The following is a 23,481-nucleotide window of genomic DNA, read 5'->3' on the forward strand; positions in this document are numbered from 1 at the left end:
GTGTTTTTTTATTTCCCTACTTATACATTTAGATAATTACCAATTTTTCTACCAGGAATATACATCATTGTTATAATTAGAAAAGTTACTAAAATAAATTCATTGCTTTAACAGACTATGGTTGAATAGTTTTCACAAGACATTGATAGACTACTAATTGTAATTCATGTGTTAACTCAGTGATTTGTTCTTACTAGTAATACCTTTACATTCTGTTGACCTTACAATGGGCTAACAAGAACTACTTTTAAAAAAAAGTTGCATTATTTAAAACCACAAATTGTCTAGTAACTTTTATATAAACCTAACAAGACTACTAAAGACCATCCATGTACTCTGGAATGAAAATAACAAAAAATTACCTCTAAAGTCTCCCAATGTATAATATAAAGAAAAGGCATACCACTTTTTCTAGCCTTAATCATATAATCTTCCTGAACTAGACAAATGCTTTCATCCCTTAACTTCACTTAATGAATGATGTACAAACAAATGAAGCATTCTCTAATTTGTCTGAATCAAGTTTGTGATTTATGTATTACTTAAAAAGCCAAATTTTTACATTATAGTTCATATTACTTAAATAGTAATATGAAATATAATTTTCCAGGTTCCTCTGAATTGCTATCTAGAAAGACAAGGCAAAATAAATACTTTGTTAATAACAACTGTATGCTTTTATTTTTCTAACTTCTGAAGTCAGAGTAGTACTAACAGCTATGACAATACTGGCTGTCCCAAAACTATAAACAGTATTAGTTAAGTGTAAGTAACACTTTAGTGAATCTGTTTCACCTTGTTTCATAACATAAAAAATGAAAAGCAAATTTATAATTAATTCTCTGCTCAGTGTGATCTGCAAGACTACCATCCAGCTTTCCTCTATGTACCAGTCCAGGTAGTACTATGCCAACAACTACCTTCCCTAAGAAAGAGAAACCTACTGTGAAGATGAAAGCTGTTCCCTCAAATCTGGCAAACATTTCTGTAGCTCGAAGAAAAGAAAAAAAAAAAAAAACGATTAACTGTACCCATCTGTCCTTAGACTCTTCCTGTTCTTAAGTATATCACAAACGAACATAAAACTTTCACTAATGTGAGTCGCCCTGTATGTTCCAGCTAACAATCACTTCCAAACAGTTGCTGTCCATGCTACACAGGTGGAGTTCCTCTAGTATTAGGGAGTGGGCATTTTATCATAACACTCTTTCTCATGATGAGTTAGCAAGCTTTTATAAACTAACTGAAGCTACTTCCAGGACCCCAAGGTAGAGATCTTAAGAGCCTGATTACATTCTGGAGACAGTCACCTTCATAACAGGTTTCCCAAACTCTGAAGGCTAGGCCAAGAAAGGCTTCATTACCATTTGATACAGGAGAGGACAGCATTTTCATTCAAACATATCCCCTCCAATTCTAATCAAGCTCGTCAAACCCATGTGGGCAAAACCCCAGACAGTAAAAATGGTAAGAAATGATTTTTCAAAGATAAAGATAATAAAAGGTTTACCTGAAAGCAACTAATCCTACATAGTGGAACAAAGCCCAGGAGTAAGGAAGAGACTCCCTAGGGCAGAATTACTTGATCCAGACCCACATTATTTCCAGGAGTTTCACAATTACTGCCTGCTTTCTTTAAAAAGTTTCATGGTCCTTGTTCCTTTGCATACAAATTAAAATTTAAACATTATCAAAAAGATGTAAAATGATACATTTTGTGCAAGGCAGGAAAGCTTATAAACTGGAATAAACTTTTCCTTTGTCAACAGCTTACAAATACAGAAACGTCCTTATTGTCTTCCATCTTAAAAAGAATTTCTATGAAAAGGCCTATTTAAAAATGCAAATTGTGCATTAAACTGTTGTGTATTATAACTTCTACAGACAATGATGAAGGTATACTTAAAATACGCACTAAGGCTGAAATGCAGTGGCTCACACCTGTAATCCCAGCACTTTGCGAAACAGAGGTGGGCTGATCACCTGAGATCAGGAGTTCAAGACCAGCCTGGCCAACATGGCGAAATCCCATCACTACTTAAAATACAAAAATTAGCCAGACGTGGTGGCGCAAACCTGTAGTCCCAGCTACTCGAGAGACTGAGACACAAGAATCGGTTGAACCCAGGAGGTGGAGGCTGCAGTGAGCCAAGATCGTGCCACTGCACTCTAGCCTGGGCCACAGAGCAACACTCTGTCTCAAAAAAGAAAAAAAAATGCACTCAAAACACTGAAAAGAATCTGATATTACTGATGGGAATTTATCTGGAGTAGTATCTATAAAATATCTGGTAAGTTCAATTACCACTCTATTTTGCAATGAAAACAAAACAATCTCAAAACACAATTCTATACTTTTTTACAAGTTAATTTTGTAAAACAATCTGAGATGAGTGCTTGAGACTTTTTTTTTTTTTTTTTAAGACAGTCTTGCTCTGCGGCCTAGGCTGGGGAATGAAAGAAATGGGGGGCTGGATTTTGGTCAAAGGATACAAGTTTTAAGATGAATAAATTGTGGAGATCAAATGTGCTGCACGGTTAAGAACAGTTAATAATACTATATTACATATTTTACATTTGCTAAGGCAGTAGATCTTAATTGTTCTCATCACACAGACATAAAAAACAGAACTATTGGCCAGGCGCGGCGGCTCACACCTGTAATCCCAGCACTTTGAGAGGCCAAGGCGGGCGGATCACGACGTCAGGAGTTCAAGACCAGCCTGACCAACATGGCGAAACCCCATCTCTACTAAAAATACAAAAACTAGCCAGGCATGGTGGCACACGCCTGTAATCCCAGCTACTCGGGAGGCTGAGGCAGAAGAATCCGCCTCGAACCCAGGAGGCGGAGGTTGCAGTGAGCTGAAATCGTGCCACTGCACTTCAGCCTGGGCGACAGAGCGAGTTTCCATCTCAGAAAAAAAAAAAGATGAGGTGATTATGTGTTAGCTTGATGGTAGTAATCATGTCAGAATGTATACATATATCAAAACATGTTGTCCATCTTAAACATATATAATTTTTCTTTTCTTTTTTTTTTCTTTTTGAGACAGAGTCTCACTCTGTTGCCCAGGCTGGAGTGCAGTGGCACAATCTCGGCTCACTGCAACCTCTGCCTCCCAGGTTCAAGTGATTCTCATGCCTTAGCCTCCCGAGTAGCTGGAATTATAGGCGTGTATCACCACACCTGGCAAATTTTTGTATTTTTAGTAGAGACAGGGGTTTGCATGTTGGCCAGGCTGGTCTCCAACTCTTAACCTCAGGACCTCAAGTGATCCGCCTGCCTTGCCTCTCCCGAAGTGCTAGGATTGCAGGTGTGAAGGTGTGAACCACCTTGCCCCGGCCGAGTGTTTGACACTTTTGGTGAAACTATAGTTTCCCTTAAATTACAGTAAGTATATATCCAAACAACAGATGTAAAATACAATAATTTTTAAATATGTACATATGTGGAACCATAAACAATTAAGGATGTACATATGTATAACCATAAACAATTTTTTTTTTTTTGAGAAAGTTTCGCTTTTGTTGCCCAGACTGGAGTGCAATGGCGCAATCTCAGCTCACTGCAACCTCGGCCTTACAGGTTCAAGTGATTTTCCAGCCTCAGCTTCCCAAGTAGCTGGGATTACAGGCATCCGCCACCACGCCCCGCTAATTTTTTGTATTTTAAGTAGAAATGGGATTTCACCATGTTGGCCAGGCTGGTCTCAAGCTCCTGACCTCAGGTGATCCACCTGCCTCGGCCTCCCAAAGTGCTGGGATCACAGGCGTGAGCCACTGCGCCCGGCCATATTTTTTCTTTACGGAACACTATGCATTAACTACTTTTGACTAGCAACTCACGCAGTCTGTAGTTATGTACAAGACTGCCAATCTGGAAGACAGGAATTTTGAAGGTCTATAAGCACACGGTTAGTAAGATAAATCTATGAAATACCCTAACACTGAGATATACATCTATCTGTAACAAAGGGCCATAAACTGTAATAGTTCTTTCCAATGGGAATCACTTAGGAATGTTATTAATACTTATTAAACAGTAATGAAAAATTCTTCTTTTCGAAATCAGCAGCTATTAACTACTGAATATCAAAACTAGTCACTTACTTCATGTAAGGTTTTCAGAAAAACCTGCAAAAGTTATAGACAGAATGGGTCCAAATTAGCTCATAATCATAACGAAGCTAAAAAAAAAAAATTCAGTTCCAGTACTATGTGGTAACGTATCACACAACGTTATTATACTGGTCAGCTAAAGGAATAACGAAATTCTCTCCCACCTCTTCTCCCCAACAATATTAGCTCCAAAAGGCAGGGATCTTGGTCTTTCTAGCTATACTGACAGACCCCCAGAACAGCGCCTGGCACGTAATATTCAGTATTTGTTGAACAAATTAAATGATGGCAAAACAGGTAAGAGCAGGGAAACCTGAAGAGGTCAAAGAGTTTGATTACAAATACGTGAACGTACAACTGGTCAATCAGAAGGCCATTAACTTGAGTGAGTTGATGTCAAATTTGAGTTACTCCACATTTTAGCAAAAAATCTTATTTAGAACGTGAGACTTCAAGAATTGAGTAGTGTAAGGCTGCACACACTGCTAGAAAACCTGTTGTATATATAGGCCCGGCGCGGTGGCTCACTCCTGTAATCCCAGCACTTTGGGAGGCCGAAGTGGGTGGATCACCTGAGGTCGGGAGTTCGAGACCAGCCTGACCAACATGGAGAAACCTCGTCTCTAGTAAAAATACGAAATTAGCCGGGTGTGGTGGCGCATGCCTGTAATCCCAGCTACTGAGGAGGCTTTTAACCCAGGAGGCCGAGGTTGCGGTGAGCTGAGATCACGCCATTGCACTCCAGCCTGGGCAACAGGAGCGAAACTCTGTCTCAGAAAAAAGAAAATCTGTTGTATAAAACTATTAACTTTATAAAATTCTAAGTAATTCTAAACTCTAAAGTGGTCAGAATTTAGTAGGAAAATTAATATTACTCACAAATGCATAACCCAGCTCTTTGCCCAATTATAAGGGAAAACATACTAGTAAGCTTCGTTAGTACTCGCTTGTCAACATTTCTCACGTTTACTTAGAAAAAAGTTTGAAACATTCAAAAAATCTTTAATTATTATCAAAACACTTAATTCTCCTAAATACATCGTACCTATTTACACAAAGCAGAGGTTTCCGCACACTGACTTTAGTATTTATGTTCTTACAATTTCAGAATTCTGCATGAGGGGTATCCTTTTAAATTTTAGGAATTCAGAGAGGTCCTCATGTTCTCTGACACTAAATTACTTGACTCAACTGGGGCAATCATATCAAGATAAGTCTTTCCTCACTGCAACTGCACCTCAGGAAAAGCATGCTTTAAAAAGTGACAACAAATCCCCCTCTTTCGCCGGCACATGATATGAAGTATCCATGAATCTAAGAAGGGAAGACCAAGATCTTTCTTTACTTTTGCTTTTTAAAATCTTCTGTCCGATTGCTAGTTTGTCTGTCTTGACGTATGCCTTTTATTGTAGCGACATAGGCAAGTAAGTGCAGTTCGTTAACAGTACATTTTAATTGCTTGCCATGGGGTAGCTGAACCAGATTTGACACCCAAAGTTATATCCTATATACTAAACATCGCAAGGGTACGACTCAACGTAATGCCAAAAAAGAAAAAGTTTCTGAGCAGAACACGTTTGCTGTCACTGAAAGCGATGAAAGAAAGCAACTCCTCAAGGCGACTACACTCATTCTTTGGGCTCCCAAGGCTGAGAAATGGAGAACCAATTGTCCGGTTTGCTCTCTGTTGCTCCCCCCCCCCGGCCTTCCTCCGAGTGGCGAGGCAATCCTGCACAAGAGTTTGTAAAGTGCTTAGGAAGCTTGTAGGATGAAAGACGCTATGAATACACCCAATGTTACTAGTTTATGACCACGGAGCATTCCGTGGAACCACTGTCACTGCGTCGGGGGCAGGTTGATGGCATAGCCCTTCCTGGGGAGGGGGGCAGAGAGAGAGAGAGGGCAGCCCCTTCATCACCCTAAAAGCTACGCTGGGTAATTTTTCAAAGTGTAACGAAACCCCACGTGAAAAGTTCCACACACGCCCCACACAGGGAGGACTCCGCGGCTGCTAGCAGCGCCGGAGACTGGGCCTACAACCCCGGCAACGTGGGGAGGCGTGGGGCGGCCGAGGGGCCCCGGCCGCAGCCGACGCCCGCGGAGCGGCTTTAGGAGCAGCTCCCGGACAGGGGCGCGGCGCCAGGCCCGGGCTCCCGGCGCGGGGAACGGCCCGGGAGGGCGGCCGCGCCGGTGCCCCGCGCCGCCCGGTTGCCGGGAAGGCTCGCGCCCCGCGGCCGGCGGGCGTGGGGGAGGGGAGGCCGGGCCTGCGGCCTGTTGGGGGACTTCAGCCCGGGCCTCGCGCGCGGCTCTCGGCCCGGCCCCCAGCCCCGGGGTCCCGGACGCCGAGGAGAGACTCACCGGAAAGGCCCGGATCCGCATCTTGGTGTCCTTCCGGCTGCCCGTGCCTTTGCTCAGATTCGACATGGTGCTCGTCCCCTCCCCGGCGGCGGCTTCAGGTCGCGCTCCGCGACGCCGGTGTCACATTTAAGGCGGGCAGGCAGGCTAGGGGCGACGCTGGGGGCGGCGGCGGCGCGGCTCCCGGGCAGAGCTGGGGAGCTGGCCGGCCCCTGGGCAGCCGCGACGGCGGCGGGGGCGGCGGCGGCGGCGGCTCGGGCTCCGGCTACTCCGACGCGGCTGGGGGGCTGCGCTGGCGCGGCGGCTCCGCGAGGTCCCCCTCACGCCCGGCTCGGCTCCCTTTATCGCGCTCCTCCGCGATGGCGGCGGCGGCGGCGACGGACAAACATCTCACTGCGCAGGCCGAACGTCGTCCTCCTCCTCCTCCTTCTCCTCCTCCGCCTGAGCGAGACGAGATCCGGCCCAGAGGGTGGAGGGGGGAGGAGGGAGGGAGGAGAGCCGGAGAGTGAGAGATGCCGGGGGAGGGAGGTGGGAGGACGGGAGGGGGGAGCCCGGCGGCCGCGGCGTGGGGGGGAGCCCGGCGGCCGCTCAGATCTCGCGAGAAGAGGGCGAGCGCGCTGCCCTCTGGTGGGCGGGGCGAAGCCCGGGAGAGGGAGGGCGCCACCGGAGGGGAGGAGGGGAACAGGGAATTGAAGGAAGTGGGAGGGGCCGGCGGGGCGGGGAAGCGGAAAGGGGGCGTGGCTGAGGGCGGGAGGATTAAGCTGCCTTTTTGAAACAGGAGCGCCAGGTCCCGGGTTCTGGGTGGAGGTGGTTGCTGATTGGTGGAGCTCGGAGCGGCGGTTGGGAAGGTCCTGGTCACATGGGGGGGCAGTGGGAGTGGGAAGTTCGGAGAGCGGGAGCGGGATTGTAGTGGGCTGGGCCCCGCTGGGCTGGGACAGCAGGAGGATATAGTCTTGAGGAGGAGCGTGGTGTGCTAGATGTATAACTACGTCCCAAACTGGTTCCTGTGTTTTTCTAGGGCACGTGGACTAGGGATGGGTACTTGAGTAGAAGCCAGCAACTTGAAGAGTTTGTGCAGGAGTTACCTGCGGTGTCGGAAATTAGTGTCCTGTATGCTCACCAAGGTATTCGGACTGAGTGTGCACACCACAGCTCTCAGGACTGGAAGGTGGAAATTTAATCTACAAAGTTTCCTTAAACTGCATAAGCTTCGGGACCTCTTGATTCACTGATGTTTTTCTGGTGGACCCAGGGCTTATTCATGTTAAAACCTGGTTTTCATTACCATCAGAATAAACTGACAGCTCCATTAATGAAATGCAGCATTTGGTAAATAATGTTAAGTGGAATGATAGAAACCTATCTTTAACCTACCAGATAAATCATTTCTGCCATTACCAAGAGTATTGTAGATTTTTAAAGCCAAAATTACCGTCTGATTCAGTTGCTGTATATTTGAAAAGGTTTTGGCTTTTGGTTTTGGGGGAGAGGCGTTTGGTCGCTTTGTAGTCAAAATGTCTAATTTGACTCATCGGTTTTGCTGTCCATTTATTATGAATTGTACTTCCTCATTTACCTACTTGCCCAATTGCTGTTATGTTTGGGTTTCTGACTTTGCAAGGAAATACATGAGTTCCTATTAAAGTTTGTGTTCTTCCTATTTTAAAGAAGCATCTGTTTGGGGGATGGATATCTACATTTAGAAGCTAGAATTTTAATACTTTTAAATAGCAAACTTAATATAAAGTGAAATACACTTATCTGTTGACTGTAAGGTTGAATTTGCCCTAAATTAACTTAATCCTGATGACTAAGCTTATGATTGTTGTGCTTAAAGCCCCTTCTTGCTTAAAACGCCCCATTGCAAATACCATATTTTCTTGTTTTTTTTTTTTTGTGGGAGTTTTTTGGTATTGGCTAATTAAACAGGAGTTTAAGAAACAAGAATGTTGCTTAAGGCAATATCTGTAAATACTGAAGCTAAAAATAGGTTATCAAGAACTGATAAACAAAGATTGGGAGAGGCTCTGACTTCAATATAAGATGTCAGCCTTGAATAGGAGTTTATAATCTCTATGCTAATTGAACCACCATTTCCATAACATTATAATATAATAACAAACAATGTTTTTCTCTTGGTTGTACTCTCATATGGCCCAGTTTCTTTGTAATGTAAGAATATATGTTCAGAATAGGGATCTCTGAGGAACCAAAAAAAGAAATAAAAAAAAATTTTTTTAAAAGAATATATGTTCTTGGAGCCATTGTTTGAATCTCAATACTGCCACTTTACTAGCTGTGTTTTGCGTCTTTTGGGGCATGGAGTTGACAATCCCCAGAATTCCTCATCTGTAAAACGGAGACAATAACAATACTTCCTCCTTGGGCTACTGTGAAATTTAAATAGATGAATAGTTTTAAAGAGCCCTGAGAGCTGGGCATGGAGCAGCAACTTACCACCTGTTGGCTGTTATTAACATGGGCATTAAAGCCAAGGTTATACTACTTCCTTTATTCAATAGGTAGGTTTCTAAACAACAACAACAAAAAACACTTGTATGCTTTTATAAAATGAGTCATATTTTGAAACTAAGCCAGTCCCCGACATTCGGATCTCTCAGACTAATAAAATATTTTCTGATAAGCTAGGGAGTCAATATAGGTTTGGCAACTTTATATTGGCAAGGGTATTAAAAAGGAACAACTAGCATAGATTATTCCCATAATTTATTAAAAAGTATTTTAACCTCAGAAATGAGGGAAGATCCATTTTTGAATAAAGGACAGTTCCTTGAATTGAGCAGCGTCGTAATGAACAATACGTCACACTAATTTTTCTTATTTCACTGTGAACCTAAGGAGACATCATGGGCCAGCATTTAGAAACCCACTACATTAAGGTATGTTTCTACTTAATTATAAAGCATATAGTAAGTATAGTAACTCTAATGTATTTGTTTTGTGAACCCAGATTTCCATATATTGGTGTTGCTTAACCAAAATTTAGCTGCATCTAAAAGAATCACTGTGAACTGTGTCTTACCTTAAGCTTTTAACCACCAAGGATCAGAAAAATGCTTCAAAATGATTTTGTCATTAAGAAGTCTGCTCATTTATTTGTTCAGTTATTCATTTATTCAATAATTATTATTGAATGGCTACTGTATGTCAGGAACTAGGGTGAATGAGACAGATGGGACCTGCCATCACATCCTTTTTCACATCTCACAGTTTGTAAACCACAGACCCATATTGGATTTGGCCCCAACTTTGTATATACTTCAGTCCAGAAATCAGATATTTTCCTTCCTGTGGAAGCAACATCCTCAGAATGTCTATGAAATACTTTCCGAAGCAGCAGTAGACTATTTTTCTGTGCCCAGTCATATTCCCTGACTTGCAAATAGCAAATAAATGTTCAGGATGTTGCTTTTCTGCAAACTGCCACCTGATCTAGCAGAGAAAGCAGCACTGGAATAGGAACTCACTAGATCTTGCATGCCTGGCGATTGGTATTCCTACTCATGCTGACAGTGTCCTGACACAGGAAAACAGTGGCCTCATTTCCATTTATTCTTTCCATTTATGCATATGGAGCACGTGCATTCAGAGAGATCAGGCAGTTGGGTGGGCCAGCCCCTTTTCTGCATCCCAATCTGTGAAAGAGCAATATAAGGTGTGAGGAGCTGGTAAAAGGAAGTAATAGCCTCTTCTTGACCATCAGTTTCTAGGTACTTGGGATGCCAAGTCACTTTAATCAGTGTTTCAGATCTGCTGATTTTATTGTACAGATATTGGTTGTTAAAACAGCTCAAAGCCTACAATTTCAATTTGAAAGTCCTGTTCAATGGTTTTGAGTAGACCAAGACTATGTTAAGAGAGAGAAAATGTTTTTAAGTTGGAAGGCAAAGATGTATAGATATTATCAGCTCTTGGAATGGAAGAGCTAGATCTTCTACTCTCTTGTCTCTACCAGGCAACTAATAAGTATTATAGGCTATTAGATGTGGAGTTGTATATATTTAGGGTAGTAGCATGTATATGTGCATTATAAGATGACATATTGTCGGCAAATACCCCATTGAGAACATAACCACAGATGCTTAAATATGTGAAAACTGTAGGCCTTCTCCATGCAACTTTTCTACTGTGTCCTTAAAATTTTTCTTATATCATTGAGACAAGAAGCATATGAGACACATAAGCATAGGAGACAAGTTACATCTTAAACTAAAAAATGTTAAATGTCTGATTATATCATAAAAATCCATCTCAGTATTTCATCATATGGTCATACAAAAGAAAATCATCTCCCTGGCAGCTCTGGAAATATTCTGGTTGGCTTGGACAGTCTGTTTATTCCACATGTACCCAATAAATTAACAGTTTGTAAATAAAAATATCTATACAACCAACTAACCCAATTTAACATAATATAGATTCTCAATTTAAAAATATAGGCATGGCTTCTATGTAATCTTATTTCAAAGAAAAAGAATTTCTTCTTATTAATACCATCGTAACAGTAAATGTATCAGGAAACCTCTAGGGGACAGTTATGAGTATGTATTGCTTTCATTCATGACAAGTAAAGTATATGTTGAAGTTTGTAACTCATCAGCTCTGTCTTTGTGAAGTAAGTTAATTTTGGAGTTGAGATAAAGCATTGTGCCAAAAGAGCTATAAAAATAATGGTCTAAATTTTATGTTAGGTTTAGTAATTGTATGAATTATAAATACTACAGTGGACAAATGTAATAAAATGGCATTATCTTTTTTTTGTTTTTTGAAACGGAGTCTCACTCTTTTGCCCAGGCTGGAGTGCAGTGGCAGGACCTCAGCTCACTGCAACCTCTGCCTGCTGGGTTCAAGCAATTCTCCTGCCTCAGCCTCCCGAGTAGCTGGGATTACAGGCACCCACCACCATGTCTGGCTCCTTTTTTGTATTTTTTAGTAGATATGGGGTTTCACCATGCTGGCCAGGCTGGTCTCGAACTCCTGACCTCGTGATCCGCCCACCTCGGCCTCCCAAAATGCTGGGATTACAGATGTGAGTCACCGTGCCCGGCAATGGCATTATCTTTAAACTTCTTTAATAAGCTCTTTGTCTTCAGTTCGTAATAAAACTATATTCTTAACTCTTATATCTAGAACTGGTAGAAATCAGAATCTGAGAAGGAGCCCTCGTAAAGAAAAGAACCTTTAAGAGACTAAAAGATGTAAAAATTCTTGGGGCCAGGCCAGGCGTGGTAGCTCATGCCTGTAGACCCAGCACTTTGGGAGGCCAAGGTGGGAGGATCACCTGAGGTCAGGAGTTCAAGACCAGCCTGGCCAATGTGGTGAAACCCTGTCTCTACTAAAAATACAAAAAAAATTAGCCAGGTGTGGTGACAGGCACCTGTAATCCCAGCTACTCTGGAGGCTGAGGCAGGAGAATTACTTGAAACTCGAGAGGCGGAGGTTGCAGTGAGCCAAGATCGTGCCACTGCACTCCAGCCTGGACGCCAAGAGCAAAACTCCGTCTCAAAAAAAAAACAAAAAAAAAAACAAAAAAACAAATCGTTGGGGCCTACTTCTAGCCTGAAATTGACAACATGAATTCCTAGAGTAAGTTGATTTTTAAGTTATTGGTCTCTGAGTCCTCTACTTTTTGCATGGCTGGATATTGGGCAAAAAAAAAAAAAACCCTTTAATGGGCAATTCTGAAATAGTGTGACAAGTGGACACCTTGTCAGGATAAAACCAGCAACTTTACATCAAACCTAGTTAAGAACCTTTTAAAGAATTTTCATTTATGAGAAATTGGTTAAAAATGGTATGGAACTTCTCTGTTACTGAAATCCTCATTGAGAAGTGGCTATCTCTACATGAACCTTTGGGGTTTTTTTTTGAGGAAAAAAACTATTTTAGATGTTTGTTGTAAAGGCAGTTTCATATTCTTCTGTTAATTAGTATAGTGATGTTTGTCCTTTCTTGGGGAGGGGAGGAGGTATTTCCTATTAGTACCCTGGTCTCTTGTTTTTTAACAGAATCACCCACTGGGTGTGGTCTTGGTGGATAGTGGCTTCCACTTCCTACCATGGTAGTCGGAGGGGTCTGATCTTCCCTGTCCTCTGCCCAGTTCAGCCTGGGAGTAGAGGTATAGGGAGACACAGGCAATCAGACCCTCTCCTAGAAGCTCTAACTCTTGAGTGGGAGACACAGGCAATCAGACCCTCTCCTAGAAGCTCTGACTGTTGAGTAGGTGACTGGAGGACACAGGATGGTTGGTGGGCACTCAAGCAGTGGCAGTGGGTGGCCTGGGCTCTTCCCGCAGAATGACTTTAGTTGTAGTTCCTGCTCCTCGACTTCCCAGCTGTCCTCTGGTTCCTGCTTGTTGTCCAACCCTGGTCCTCCTACCTCCCCTAGTTTTCTGTGACTCCAAACATGCCTTCCCCAGATTCCATTTTTGCTTAAAATAGTCAAAGTTTGTTTCCCCCATGTGTCACTCAGCGTCCTGGCAGGAAACAGATGGCTCACTCCAACAGGGAAACTAAGAAGAGTTTTACTACAGGACTTTCACAGAGTATGGGTAGAGATAGAGGGTGATCAAGGGGTGATGAAGCAGCTTAGGACTAGCAACAGCAGGGGGCCTTGCACTGCTTCCAGGCTTGAAGGACAAAAGGGAAGAAGTGGCCACCAGAGATTTTTGCTGTTACTGTGGGAGAGAGCTGCCTGACAAACTGAGGCATTGGGGGGGGAACCAAAGCTACTGATGCTTTCTGGCACAGTGAGAAGGCTGCCAACAGACAAAATACCCACCTCACTTTCCTCCTTCCATGGGATTTCTGACTGGTGCCTCCCATTGTATGAACCTAACTGGAAGCCAGAGCTCAAGGGAGCTATTGATGGGAGCCATTGATGGAGTCCATAAAAGTCACAAGGGTACAACTGTCCAGGGTGGAGAAAGGTGGACATTAGATCTGGAGAGGCTAACAAGGGATGTTCGTGTAGAGAGCTTGTAAACAAGCCCTTAGAGTAGTAACAGTAAAAAACATATATTAATATAAATTATGGTAAAGCCCCTCATAGAGTTATAGAGTCTGTGCACTGTAGGGAGGTGTCTAGCTGAGGAGGCAAGTGGAGACTAGTATCCAAGGCCTGTACCCTGCAAGGGCCATTATCACCTGGAGGACGGAGCACCTGTTTGCTTGGTCAGAGATGCCACCTCCACTCTAAGCTTTGGAGCTGTGGAGCTGCATTTGTTCTGGAGGTGGGCAGGGCCTTTTGTTTTTTTCTGATTTGCACAAAGCCACCATGTAGATTAGCAGTGGCTCTGTGCATTGCCATGTTAACTCAGATATTAAAGTGTAAAACAATAGAGCATCATAGTTAAAAGTGCCGGTTCTGGAGTCAGACTATCTGGGTTCTAATCCACATTCTGCAGTGTATTAAGTGAACCCCAATTATTCTCATTAGTAAAATTAGGCTAATAATAGTACCAACCTCATAAGACTAGTTAGAGAATTAAATGAAATAATGTAGCTAAAGTATTTAGCACAACACCCCACACATACTTTGAACTCAATATTAGAAGTTCTTTTATGATTAATTTCTAATCTCATCTTTGTTTTTCCAGTCTAGGTTTGGTAAATGACACAAGTGTGTTTACTAGTTTCTGCCTTTTTTTTTTTTTTTTTTTTTTGGACACAGTCTTGCTCTGTCTCCCAGGCTGGAGTGCAGCGGTGCGATCTCAGCTCACTCTAACCTCCACCTTCTGGATCCAAGCAATTCTCATGCCTCAGTCTCCTGAATAGTTGGGATTACAGGTGCGGGCCACCACGCACAGCAAATTTTTCGTATTTTTAATAAAGATGGTTTTTTTGTTTGTTTTTTGTTCGTTTGTTTGTTTTTGAGATGGAGTCTCGCTCTGTCGCCCAGGCTGGAGTGCAGTGGCGTGATCTCAGCTCACTGCAAGCTCCACCTCCCACGTTCACACCATTCTCCTGCCTCGGCCTCCCAAGTAGCTTGGACTACAGGCACCCACCACCACGCCCAGCTAATTTTTTGTATTTTTAGTAGAGACGGGGTTTCACCGTGTTAGCCAGGATGGTCTAGATCTCCTGACCTCGTGATCCGCCCGCCTTGGCCTCCCAAAGTGCTGGGATTACAGGCGTGAGCCACCGCCCCCGGCCAAAGAGGGGGTTTTGCCATGTTGCCTAGGTTGGTCTCAAACTCCTGAGGTCAGGCAATATACCCGCCTGCTTGGCCTCCCAAAGTGCTAAGATAATAGGCGTCAGCCACTGTGCCTGGCCTGGTTTCTGCATTTATGCAACTACTACCACATCCTGTGTCTCTGTCTCTTCCCTGATGCCCACTTCCATTATTTCTTACACAGTGACCTCTCTTTCATTTATATCTTGTACCTATACTTTCATCGTATCTCAAGCATGTCACTTTCCAATCAGCATTCATCTTCCCTGCAATGTTCGTTTCACTAGACCTTTCCACTAGCTGTCTCTTATCTATGAAGGAAGTTCCCAGGTTATCTGTCCTTCCAGAGATAGTCAAGAGCAGCAAGGTTCCCAGAAACAATGGAAAAGAAGAAACAGCGATGGGAACTCAGCTTTGAATTTTAAGCTAGTTCAAAATCTTCAACAGGCTTTAAATTATTGACACCCTCTCAGTATTAAGATTAAGATTTGGTTCACTACACATCTAGGATGAAAACTTTAAATCTATTATAATGACTTTAAGATGTAACAATGGGCTAAAAATAAACGCACAAAGTAATGTATACTGTCACTTCTCATGAGCTTTCTTATACTATGTCCTTTCTAAAACGTAAACATCATAAACTTTGAATTTGTTAACTACATACATGTGGTCCAATTCATCATCATTTGTTCGCCTGCATTCCTTTCCCCACTGAGATGACAGGTTTATCATGTCCAAGAGGGCAACAATGCTGGACCTTACCTCACTCATTACAAAAACAGAAAAGTTAAGGGTCTCATGTTAGTCATAACTACATGGCAAATTAAATAAGCCTTAATAATTTGATCAAAACTATGATACTATATTTTCCGAAGTCCTTTTTTTTAATTTGAAATGAAGTCTCACTGTGTCTCCCAGGCTGGATGCAGTGGTGCAATCACAGCTCACTGCAGCCTTGAACTCCTGGGCTCAAGCAATCCTTCCACCTCAGCCTCCAGAGTAGCTGGAACCACAGGTACGTGCCACCACGCCTGGCTTTTTTTCTTTTTTGTATAAATGAGGTCTTGCTTGTTGCCCAGGCTGGTCTCGAACTCCTAGGCTCAAACTACCCTCCCACCTAGGCCTCCCAAAGTGCTAGGATTACAGACTGAAGTACTTTTTATGTCTATTGATAAGAAGGCAGTTCTTCCCATAATTATGTCTAGGCTTCTAGAGGTAATTGGAATGGTCCCTGTGGCTGTAGTTTGATCAACTCATTCATCATTGGTTTTTGATGCATTTTCATGGCTACTTCCAATGTTACACTAACCAGTGCTACATGCTAATGAGTGACTGTAGGCGGGATAGGGAAGGATTACAAATTAGTTGAATACAAGCAATATTGCTTTTTATTTTTTATTTATTCTTTATTTTTTGAGACAGTCTCACTCTATTGCCCAGGCTGGAGTGCAGTGGCGTGATCTCGACTCACTGCAACCTCTGCGTCTGTGGTTCAAGTGATTCTCCTGCCTCAACCTCCCAAGTAAGCTGGGATTACAGGTGCCCGCCACCGTGCCTGGCTAATTTTTGAATTTTTAGTAGAGACAAGGTTTCACCAGGCTAGTCTCGAACTCCCGACCTCAGGTGATCCGCCCGCCTCGACCTCCCAAAGTGCTGGGATTACAGGCATGAAATATTGCTTTTTAAAACAAGTCAGCAGACTCTCCTCCATATCAACAACTAATACCTTTGAACCCACAGAATATTAGTAATTATAATTATTTACTCAAAGCAGTAGAGTGGATGAGTAATTGGAGGAATATATGACATTAGATGACTGCCAACAATTAAGTTTGCCCATGAAAATTATAGTGCATCTGCTATGGTTTGGATATGGTTTTTTCGTTTCCATCAAAACTCATGTTGAAATTTGATCCCTAATGTGGCAGTGTTGGAGGTGGGGCCTCGTAGGAATCATGAGGGCGGATCCCCATGAATGACTTGGTGCCATTCTTGCTGTAGTGAGATCTCACTCTCACAAGACTGGACTGCTCCAGGAATAGATTCCCCTGGCTAAGTGCGGTGGTTCATGCCTGTAATCCCAGCAATTTGGGAGACCAAGGCAGGAGGATCTCTTGAGCTCAGGAGTTTGAGACCAGCCTGGGCAAGATGGCAAATACCCGCCATTGCTAAAAATACACACACACACACACACACACACACACACACACACACACACACACACACACACACACACACACACACACACAATTACCTGGGTATGGTGACATGTGCTTGTAGTCTCAGCTACTTGAGAGTCTGAGGTGGGAGAATCACCTGAGTCTGAGAAGTCAAGGCTGCAGTGAGCCGTGATTGTGCCACTGCACTCCAGCTTGGGTGACAGAGTGAGACGCTGTCTCAAAAAAAAAAAAAAAATTCCTCTGAAAGGAGGTTGTTATAAAGTGAGGTTCGTCCTCCTCTTTGATCTCTTTGCACACATGTTCACTTCCCCTTTGACCCTCATCATGTTTTGACCTAGCTCATGGCCAAGCAGATGCTAGCACCATGCTACTTGTACTTTCCACCCTGCAGAACTGTGAGCTAAACAAAACTTGTTTCTTTATAAATTGCCCACTCTCAGGTATTTTGTTATAGCAACAAAACAGACAGCATCTGAATCAGCTAAATTGCTTTCCACTGCAAGTAACAGAAAACCTAACTCCAATTGGCGTAATCAAATATATTATGTCATATAGCACGAAGTCCAGAGGCAGGATGGATTCCAGGCCTGCTACATCGCAGGGCTCCAGCCCAACGTTGTGACAGTTTTCTTGGCCCTGGCCTCCTACTTGACTGGTGGCAAGGTGGCTACAGTCATTATAGGTATCACAGATACAACAAAGTCCAGACCAGAGGAAGAAGAGAGACTGTCTCCTTCTTATGGGTCTGTACTATGAGGTAGGAAACTGTTCCCAGAGGTAGGAGACTCTCTCTCGTGGCTCATTAGCCAAGACTAGGTTACACTCCTGTTTTAATCCATTCAGTGCCAAGGGGGATGGGCATAGTTAATACTAGTCGTAGAGGTGGAATAGATCTTGGGAGTCAACCACTACCACTTATTAGTACAGAGCCTGTTTGTTTATCTCTTTCTGAAGAGATTTACATGGAGATTAATGAGTATGAAGGGAAATGTCGAGGAAGTGTGTGTGTGTGTGTGTGTGTGTGTGTGTATAATAGTGTATGGCTAATGAAGGTGCATGATCTGAGGCCTCAAACTGCACTGAAGAATAGTTCTCATCCACAACAGTTCTCAGATGATGAGAGCAAAGAAAAGTACATCACAGGCAGGGCCCTACGGAAAGGTGAGGCTTGTTGCAAAAGTTACCATGGGCGTGCACATTTTCACAGATGCCTGCACTCTCCTGTCAGGGGTTCTGGGCTGCTCTTCAGAAGCTCTTGGAGAAGACTTATTCACTGTTACCTGCTTTTATGTGATCTATAAACTAGCCACAGGCAAATGAGAACAAGGTGGTTGCCCACACAGTGCAACTTGGGGAGGAAGAGGCCCTTTACCCTCCAAAACTCTCTCCTCCAAAAATAAAGCAAACCAAATGCACAAAATCACAGAAACCAAATTAGCTTCATGCTCAGGTAGACTCAACAGATAACTATGGGACCAGCCTGGGCTAAATGGTGAAGCCTCATCTCTACCCAAAAAAAAAAATTGTTATTTTTTTTTTTTAGATGGAGTCTCGCTCTGTTGCCCAGGCTGTAGTGCAGTGCTGCCATCTTGGCTCACTACAACCTCCACCTCCCAGATTCAAGCCATTCTCTCACCTCAGCCTCCCAAGTAGAGTCAGGGTATTTTTAGTAGAGACGGGGTTTCACCATGTTGGCCAGGCTGGTCTCGAACTCCTGACCTCGGGTGATCCTCCGGCCTCGGCCACCCAAAGTGCTTGGATTACAGGTGTAAGCCACTGCACCCAGCCTACAAAAAAAATTTTTTTTCAAGTTAGCCAAATGTGGTGGCATGTGCTTATAGTCCCAGCTACTCAGGAAGCTGGGGTGGGAGGATCACCTGAGCCCAGGAGGTCGAGGTTGCAGTGAGCTATGATAGCACCACTGCACATCAGCCTGGACGATAGAGTGAGACCCTATCTCAAGAAAAGAAAAAGAAACCACTTTATCATTTTGCCAAAATTTCTAGTAAGACAGACACATCTACATAAAACACATGAGAAAATAATGTGACAAAGAGTATGTGTCCTACTTGAGCGAATATATGGGGAAGAAACCATAAATATAAGAATCTCAGGAGAGGGAACCGTGTGGCCCTCTGGGAGCTCCTCTTCTTGTAATCTGGCTCCTGAGAAGGACGCTGGGATTCGGTTCTTCATTTCCTGCTTGTTGGTAAGAAACTGGCACCTTACATTACAAATTAATCAAGACATTGCCAAAGAATAAAGTATGATCTTGGGTTCATTTTGGACCCTCCTAAGAAGAGTGAGGGGGTACGTGAGAATTTGGTATTGGGATGTTCAGTGCAGAAATGTTTATACTTGACTAATGCAAAAATGTTTTATCAGTCATTGTGGAACCCCTCAAGTGCTTGACCCTGTCTTTACTATTTGGTAGCAAAAGTGCATGTGTCTCCCTAAGATGTGAACAGCTGGCATAACAAGGAAACTTCCCTTTGGGAATAGAAGTTAGTATTTTACATCAGATCTATTCATAATTTATTTATTGCTTCTTTTGGGGGGAACATTTACTAACCTCCTTTTTTTTTTTTTTTTTTGAGACGGAATTGTGCTCTGTCACCCAGGCTGGAGTGCAGTGGCGCATTCTCGGATCACTGCAACCTCTGCCTCCCGGGTTCAAGTGATTCTCCTGCCTCAGCCTCCCAAGTAGCTGGGACTACAGGTGCGTGCCACCACACCTGGCTAATTTTTTGTGTTTTTAGTAGAGACAGGGTTTCACTGTGTTAGCCAAGATGGCCTCGATCTCCTGACCTCATGATCTGCCTGCCTAGGCCTCCCAAAGTGCTGGGATTACAGGCATGAACCACCACGCCCGGCCTTTTTCTTTCTTTTTTTTTTTTTCTTGAGATGGAGTCTCGCTGTGTTGCCCAGGATGGAGTGCAGTGGTACAATCTCAGCTCACTGCAATCTCTGCCTCCCACGTTGAACCCATTCTCCTGCCTCGGCCTCCCGAGTAGCTGGGATCACAGGTATGCACCACCACACCCAGCTAATTTTTGTATTTTTAGTAGAGATGGGGTTTCACCATGTTGGCCAGGCTGGTCTTGAACTCCTGACCTCAAGTGATCTGCCTGCCTTGGCCTCCCAAAGTGCTGGGATTACAGGCATGAGCAACCGTACCTGGCCTAACTTCCTAAAGTAAGGAAATATCTAAGGTACAATTTCTGGCATTTTCACAGGGGCATACTTTCGCAACGGAACGGAGGGATACCACTGATAAAACACCATCTGTGTGCCTGTGTCATGACTGCATTGCTTGTTTCATGCTCACACAGTCCTGTGTGACTATTATTATAATAGTAGTATGACAAAGAGCACTGGGGTCAACGCTGGACTCTGTACTAACTAGCCAAATGCCCTTGGGTGCTCCTTTTTAAAAACATAAAGGAGGGGATAGTAACAGTACCTACCTCACGAGAGAGATGGTCGTGAGAATTAAATGAGCTAGGGAATGTTGAGTGTGCTTCACTCAGCACCTTGCAAATAATAAGCACTTAGTAAATATCTGCTTGTGTTTTGTTGTTTTCCTCATTTTACAGGTAAGAAAGTCATATCTTCAAGAGATTAAGTAACTTGTCATATCAGAGACAGGTTAAGTCACTTGCTCAAGGTCGCCACATAAGTAAGTCACGAGAGAGGAATTCAAACCCTTTTGTCTAATTTCAGTTTTGTCCAATTCTAGAGTCAGATGTTTCACAACTATGTCATCTTTCTGTTGAATAGTCTATTTCAAACACTTTATTCCAATTATGCAAGATAATGGGATGAAGCTCCTAAAAGTTGGAAATTTAAAATAAATTTTTTTTGTTATCATCCTTAGTGTTCTGCACTTAGGAGGCATTATTAAGCGGATGTTGCTGCATGACTTAAAAATGGCGAATCTATGCTTAAGACCTTGATAAGCTACCATGTTGCAGTTTTCAGTAATAGACTGAAAATGTAATAATACTCATACCGGCCGGGCACGGTGGCTCATGCCTGCAATCCCAGCACTTTGGGAGGCCAAGGTGGGTGGATCACGAGGTCAAGAGATGGAGACCATCCTAGCCAACATGGTGAAACCCCATCTCTACTAAAAATACAAAACTAAGCTGGGTGTGGTGGGACGTGCCTGTAATCCCAGCTACTCGGGAGGCTGAGGCAGGAGAATCAGTTGAACCTGGGAGGCAGAGGTTGCAGTGAGCCGAGATCAGGCCACTGTACTCCAGCCTGGCAACAGAGCGAGACTCCGTCTCAAAAAAAAAAAAAAAACCCCAAAAAACTCATACCTTAGCAAGGTGAAGAGGTTTGCCTGAGGTCATAAAGCTAGCAGGTGGCAGAACTCCTGGGGGAAGTGTGTGTGGCTGCGTTCCTGACCCATGTTCCTGACTGCCCTGCTGAATTGCCCCCTTGGCTTTGAAAAAGTTCCCAGTGTGCTCAGAGTGAATTTTGTACAGTATATAGAAAAACCTTAAGTAACCAGGACCTAAGAATCAGGCTTTGTTGTCTCTGCTCTGGTGAAATAAATGCCATCAAAATAAACACATAAAACCAAAACAACACAATATGCAAAACCAAACCAACAAATAAAGTAGCCAATAAAACAAACACACTCGTGCTTGGTTTGCAGTGGGTATGGGGTCCCACAGAGTCAGTCAATTTCCATGCCATCTGCAACTTCTCTATTTCTGTCTGTTACTATGATCTTTATTCATGACCACCATCTTCGAGAAAAGATTTCGTTTTGCTAAGTGTTCTCTCTATGTTAGAGAAAGGAGCTAAAGTTTCAACAAGTTTTGAAGCGAAAAAATTTTCTCAGTTCACCAGAAAATTTATATTTATCTAAATGTCCCAGCTATGGTTAAGAGAATTTTTTTTTAAGTAACCACAGTACAACTTCTTTTATTGCAGTTTATTGGTTTTTGGATATGGGTATACTGTGCGTCAAGTTGCATGCACCCAAATAGATCAACCAACTAAAGAGAAACTTGGTGTGTTTCAGCTGGCCTGTAAGATGAGGTTTGTCCTTTAACACCAGATTTTAAAGCCATTCTGATGCATTGTGTTACAGCAAATATAATTGGTGATTCAATTCTGAATATCTGAATCACCTTAAAATATAAAAATAAATACATACTTTTATTATATGTGAAATTTTAGCTCAAAAGGAAGAAAAAGAACCACAAACAACTCTTTATTCTAAACTCTGTTTAACAATATGCAGGCTGACATGTTTGGGAATGATGTATACTGATGTTTTCAACTTGATTTGAAGTGCATCAAAATAATAAGGATTTTGGATGGATATAGGGATGGGTAGAAAAATAGGTGATAATACCACTGCACAGTTCTTTCAATCTTACAATATGTTTGGAAATTTTCAATAAAATGTTGAGAAAAACATGAATACATGGATTAAATTACTTGTAGTCAGACATTATTTAAAAGAGTCCAGAAAATGCTTGTATCATAGAAAATCTCACATTAAGTGAAGTTGACTATGAAAACACAGAATTAATAATGACTTTGGTTGCAATTTATCAAGTGCCCGGTAAGTGCCAAGAACTGCACAAAGCGCTTAATAAATGTTACCTAATTTAGGCCGGGCGCGATAGCTCATGCCTGTAATCCCAGCACTTTAGGAGGCCAAGGCGGGCGGATCACTAGGTCAGGAGATGGAGACCATCCTGGCTAACACGGTGAAACCTCATCTCTACTAAAAATAAAAAAAATTATCCGGGTGTGGTGGCGGGCACCTGTAGTCCCAGCTACTCGGGAGGCTGAGGCAGGAGAATGGCATGAACCCAGAAGGCGGAGGTTACAGTGAGCCGAGATCACGCCACTGCACTCCAGCCTGGGCAACAGAGTGAGACTCCATCTCAAAAATATAAATAAATAAAAATAAATAAATAAATGTTTTCTAATTTAATACAAATGTCTTTTGAAGTATGGGGAATTATCCTTATTTTACAAGTTACGAAACAAGCTTAAGAAGGTTATATAACATTTAGAGAGTACACATCCAGTAAGCAGCAGATACAGAAACTGTATCTGTCTGGGTCTACAGCCAATGTTATTAGCCACTGCACTCCAGGAAAGGGAAAACTGAACTGGAAACCTTTAGAGATTATCTAATTCAATGTCCCCACCTCCTGTTACAAATGACACAAATGTTCAGCAGCACTAGAATCCCAGAGTTTCGACTCTGATCAAGGCTTTCCCACTAGTCACCGTGTGTCACACTAAGTACAGCTGTTTTTTACAAGATGAATTCACTATAGGATTCCTTTAAGTAACAAATTTCCATAATGCACTTTAATTCTAATACGATATAGTAGAATTTGATCTATATACTTTTTTTTTCAGGCATCATATATGTCGTAAACAGGGGCACCCTAATGCTACAAACAGTATGTCCAAAAGTGTAACATTTAGCTTGAGCTTTTGAATGAACTCAAATTGTGCAGATTTCCCCGATGGGAAAAAGGCATGAAATTCTGAAATATTTAATACATATATATTGCAGCCATTTGGGTGAAAATGCTGTAATTCTGATAATTCTGGAAATTGTTGCCAGCTCAATTCTAAACCC

General features: G+C 42.8%; 1 protein-coding gene across 2 annotated transcripts in view; it reads right to left on the reverse strand.

Moving 5' to 3' along the window:
• Nucleotides 1-6,997, reverse strand: part of CUL3 (cullin 3) — a 113,636-nt gene extending 106,639 nt beyond the window's left edge. For both annotated transcript variants that reach the window (XM_002812925.6, XM_002812922.5), the window contains exon 1: nt 6,481-6,997. In XM_002812925.6, coding sequence (XP_002812971.2) covers nt 6,481-6,546 — 66 coding nt within the window. In that variant the 5' untranslated portion in view covers nt 6,547-6,997. The remainder of the gene's footprint in view (nt 1-6,480) is intronic.
• Nucleotides 6,998-23,481: the final 16,484 nt, after the last annotated feature.

The sequence above is a fragment of the Pongo abelii genome, chromosome 11, assembly GCF_028885655.2.
Source record: "Pongo abelii isolate AG06213 chromosome 11, NHGRI_mPonAbe1-v2.0_pri, whole genome shotgun sequence".
Taxonomy (NCBI): Eukaryota; Metazoa; Chordata; class Mammalia; order Primates; family Hominidae; genus Pongo; species Pongo abelii.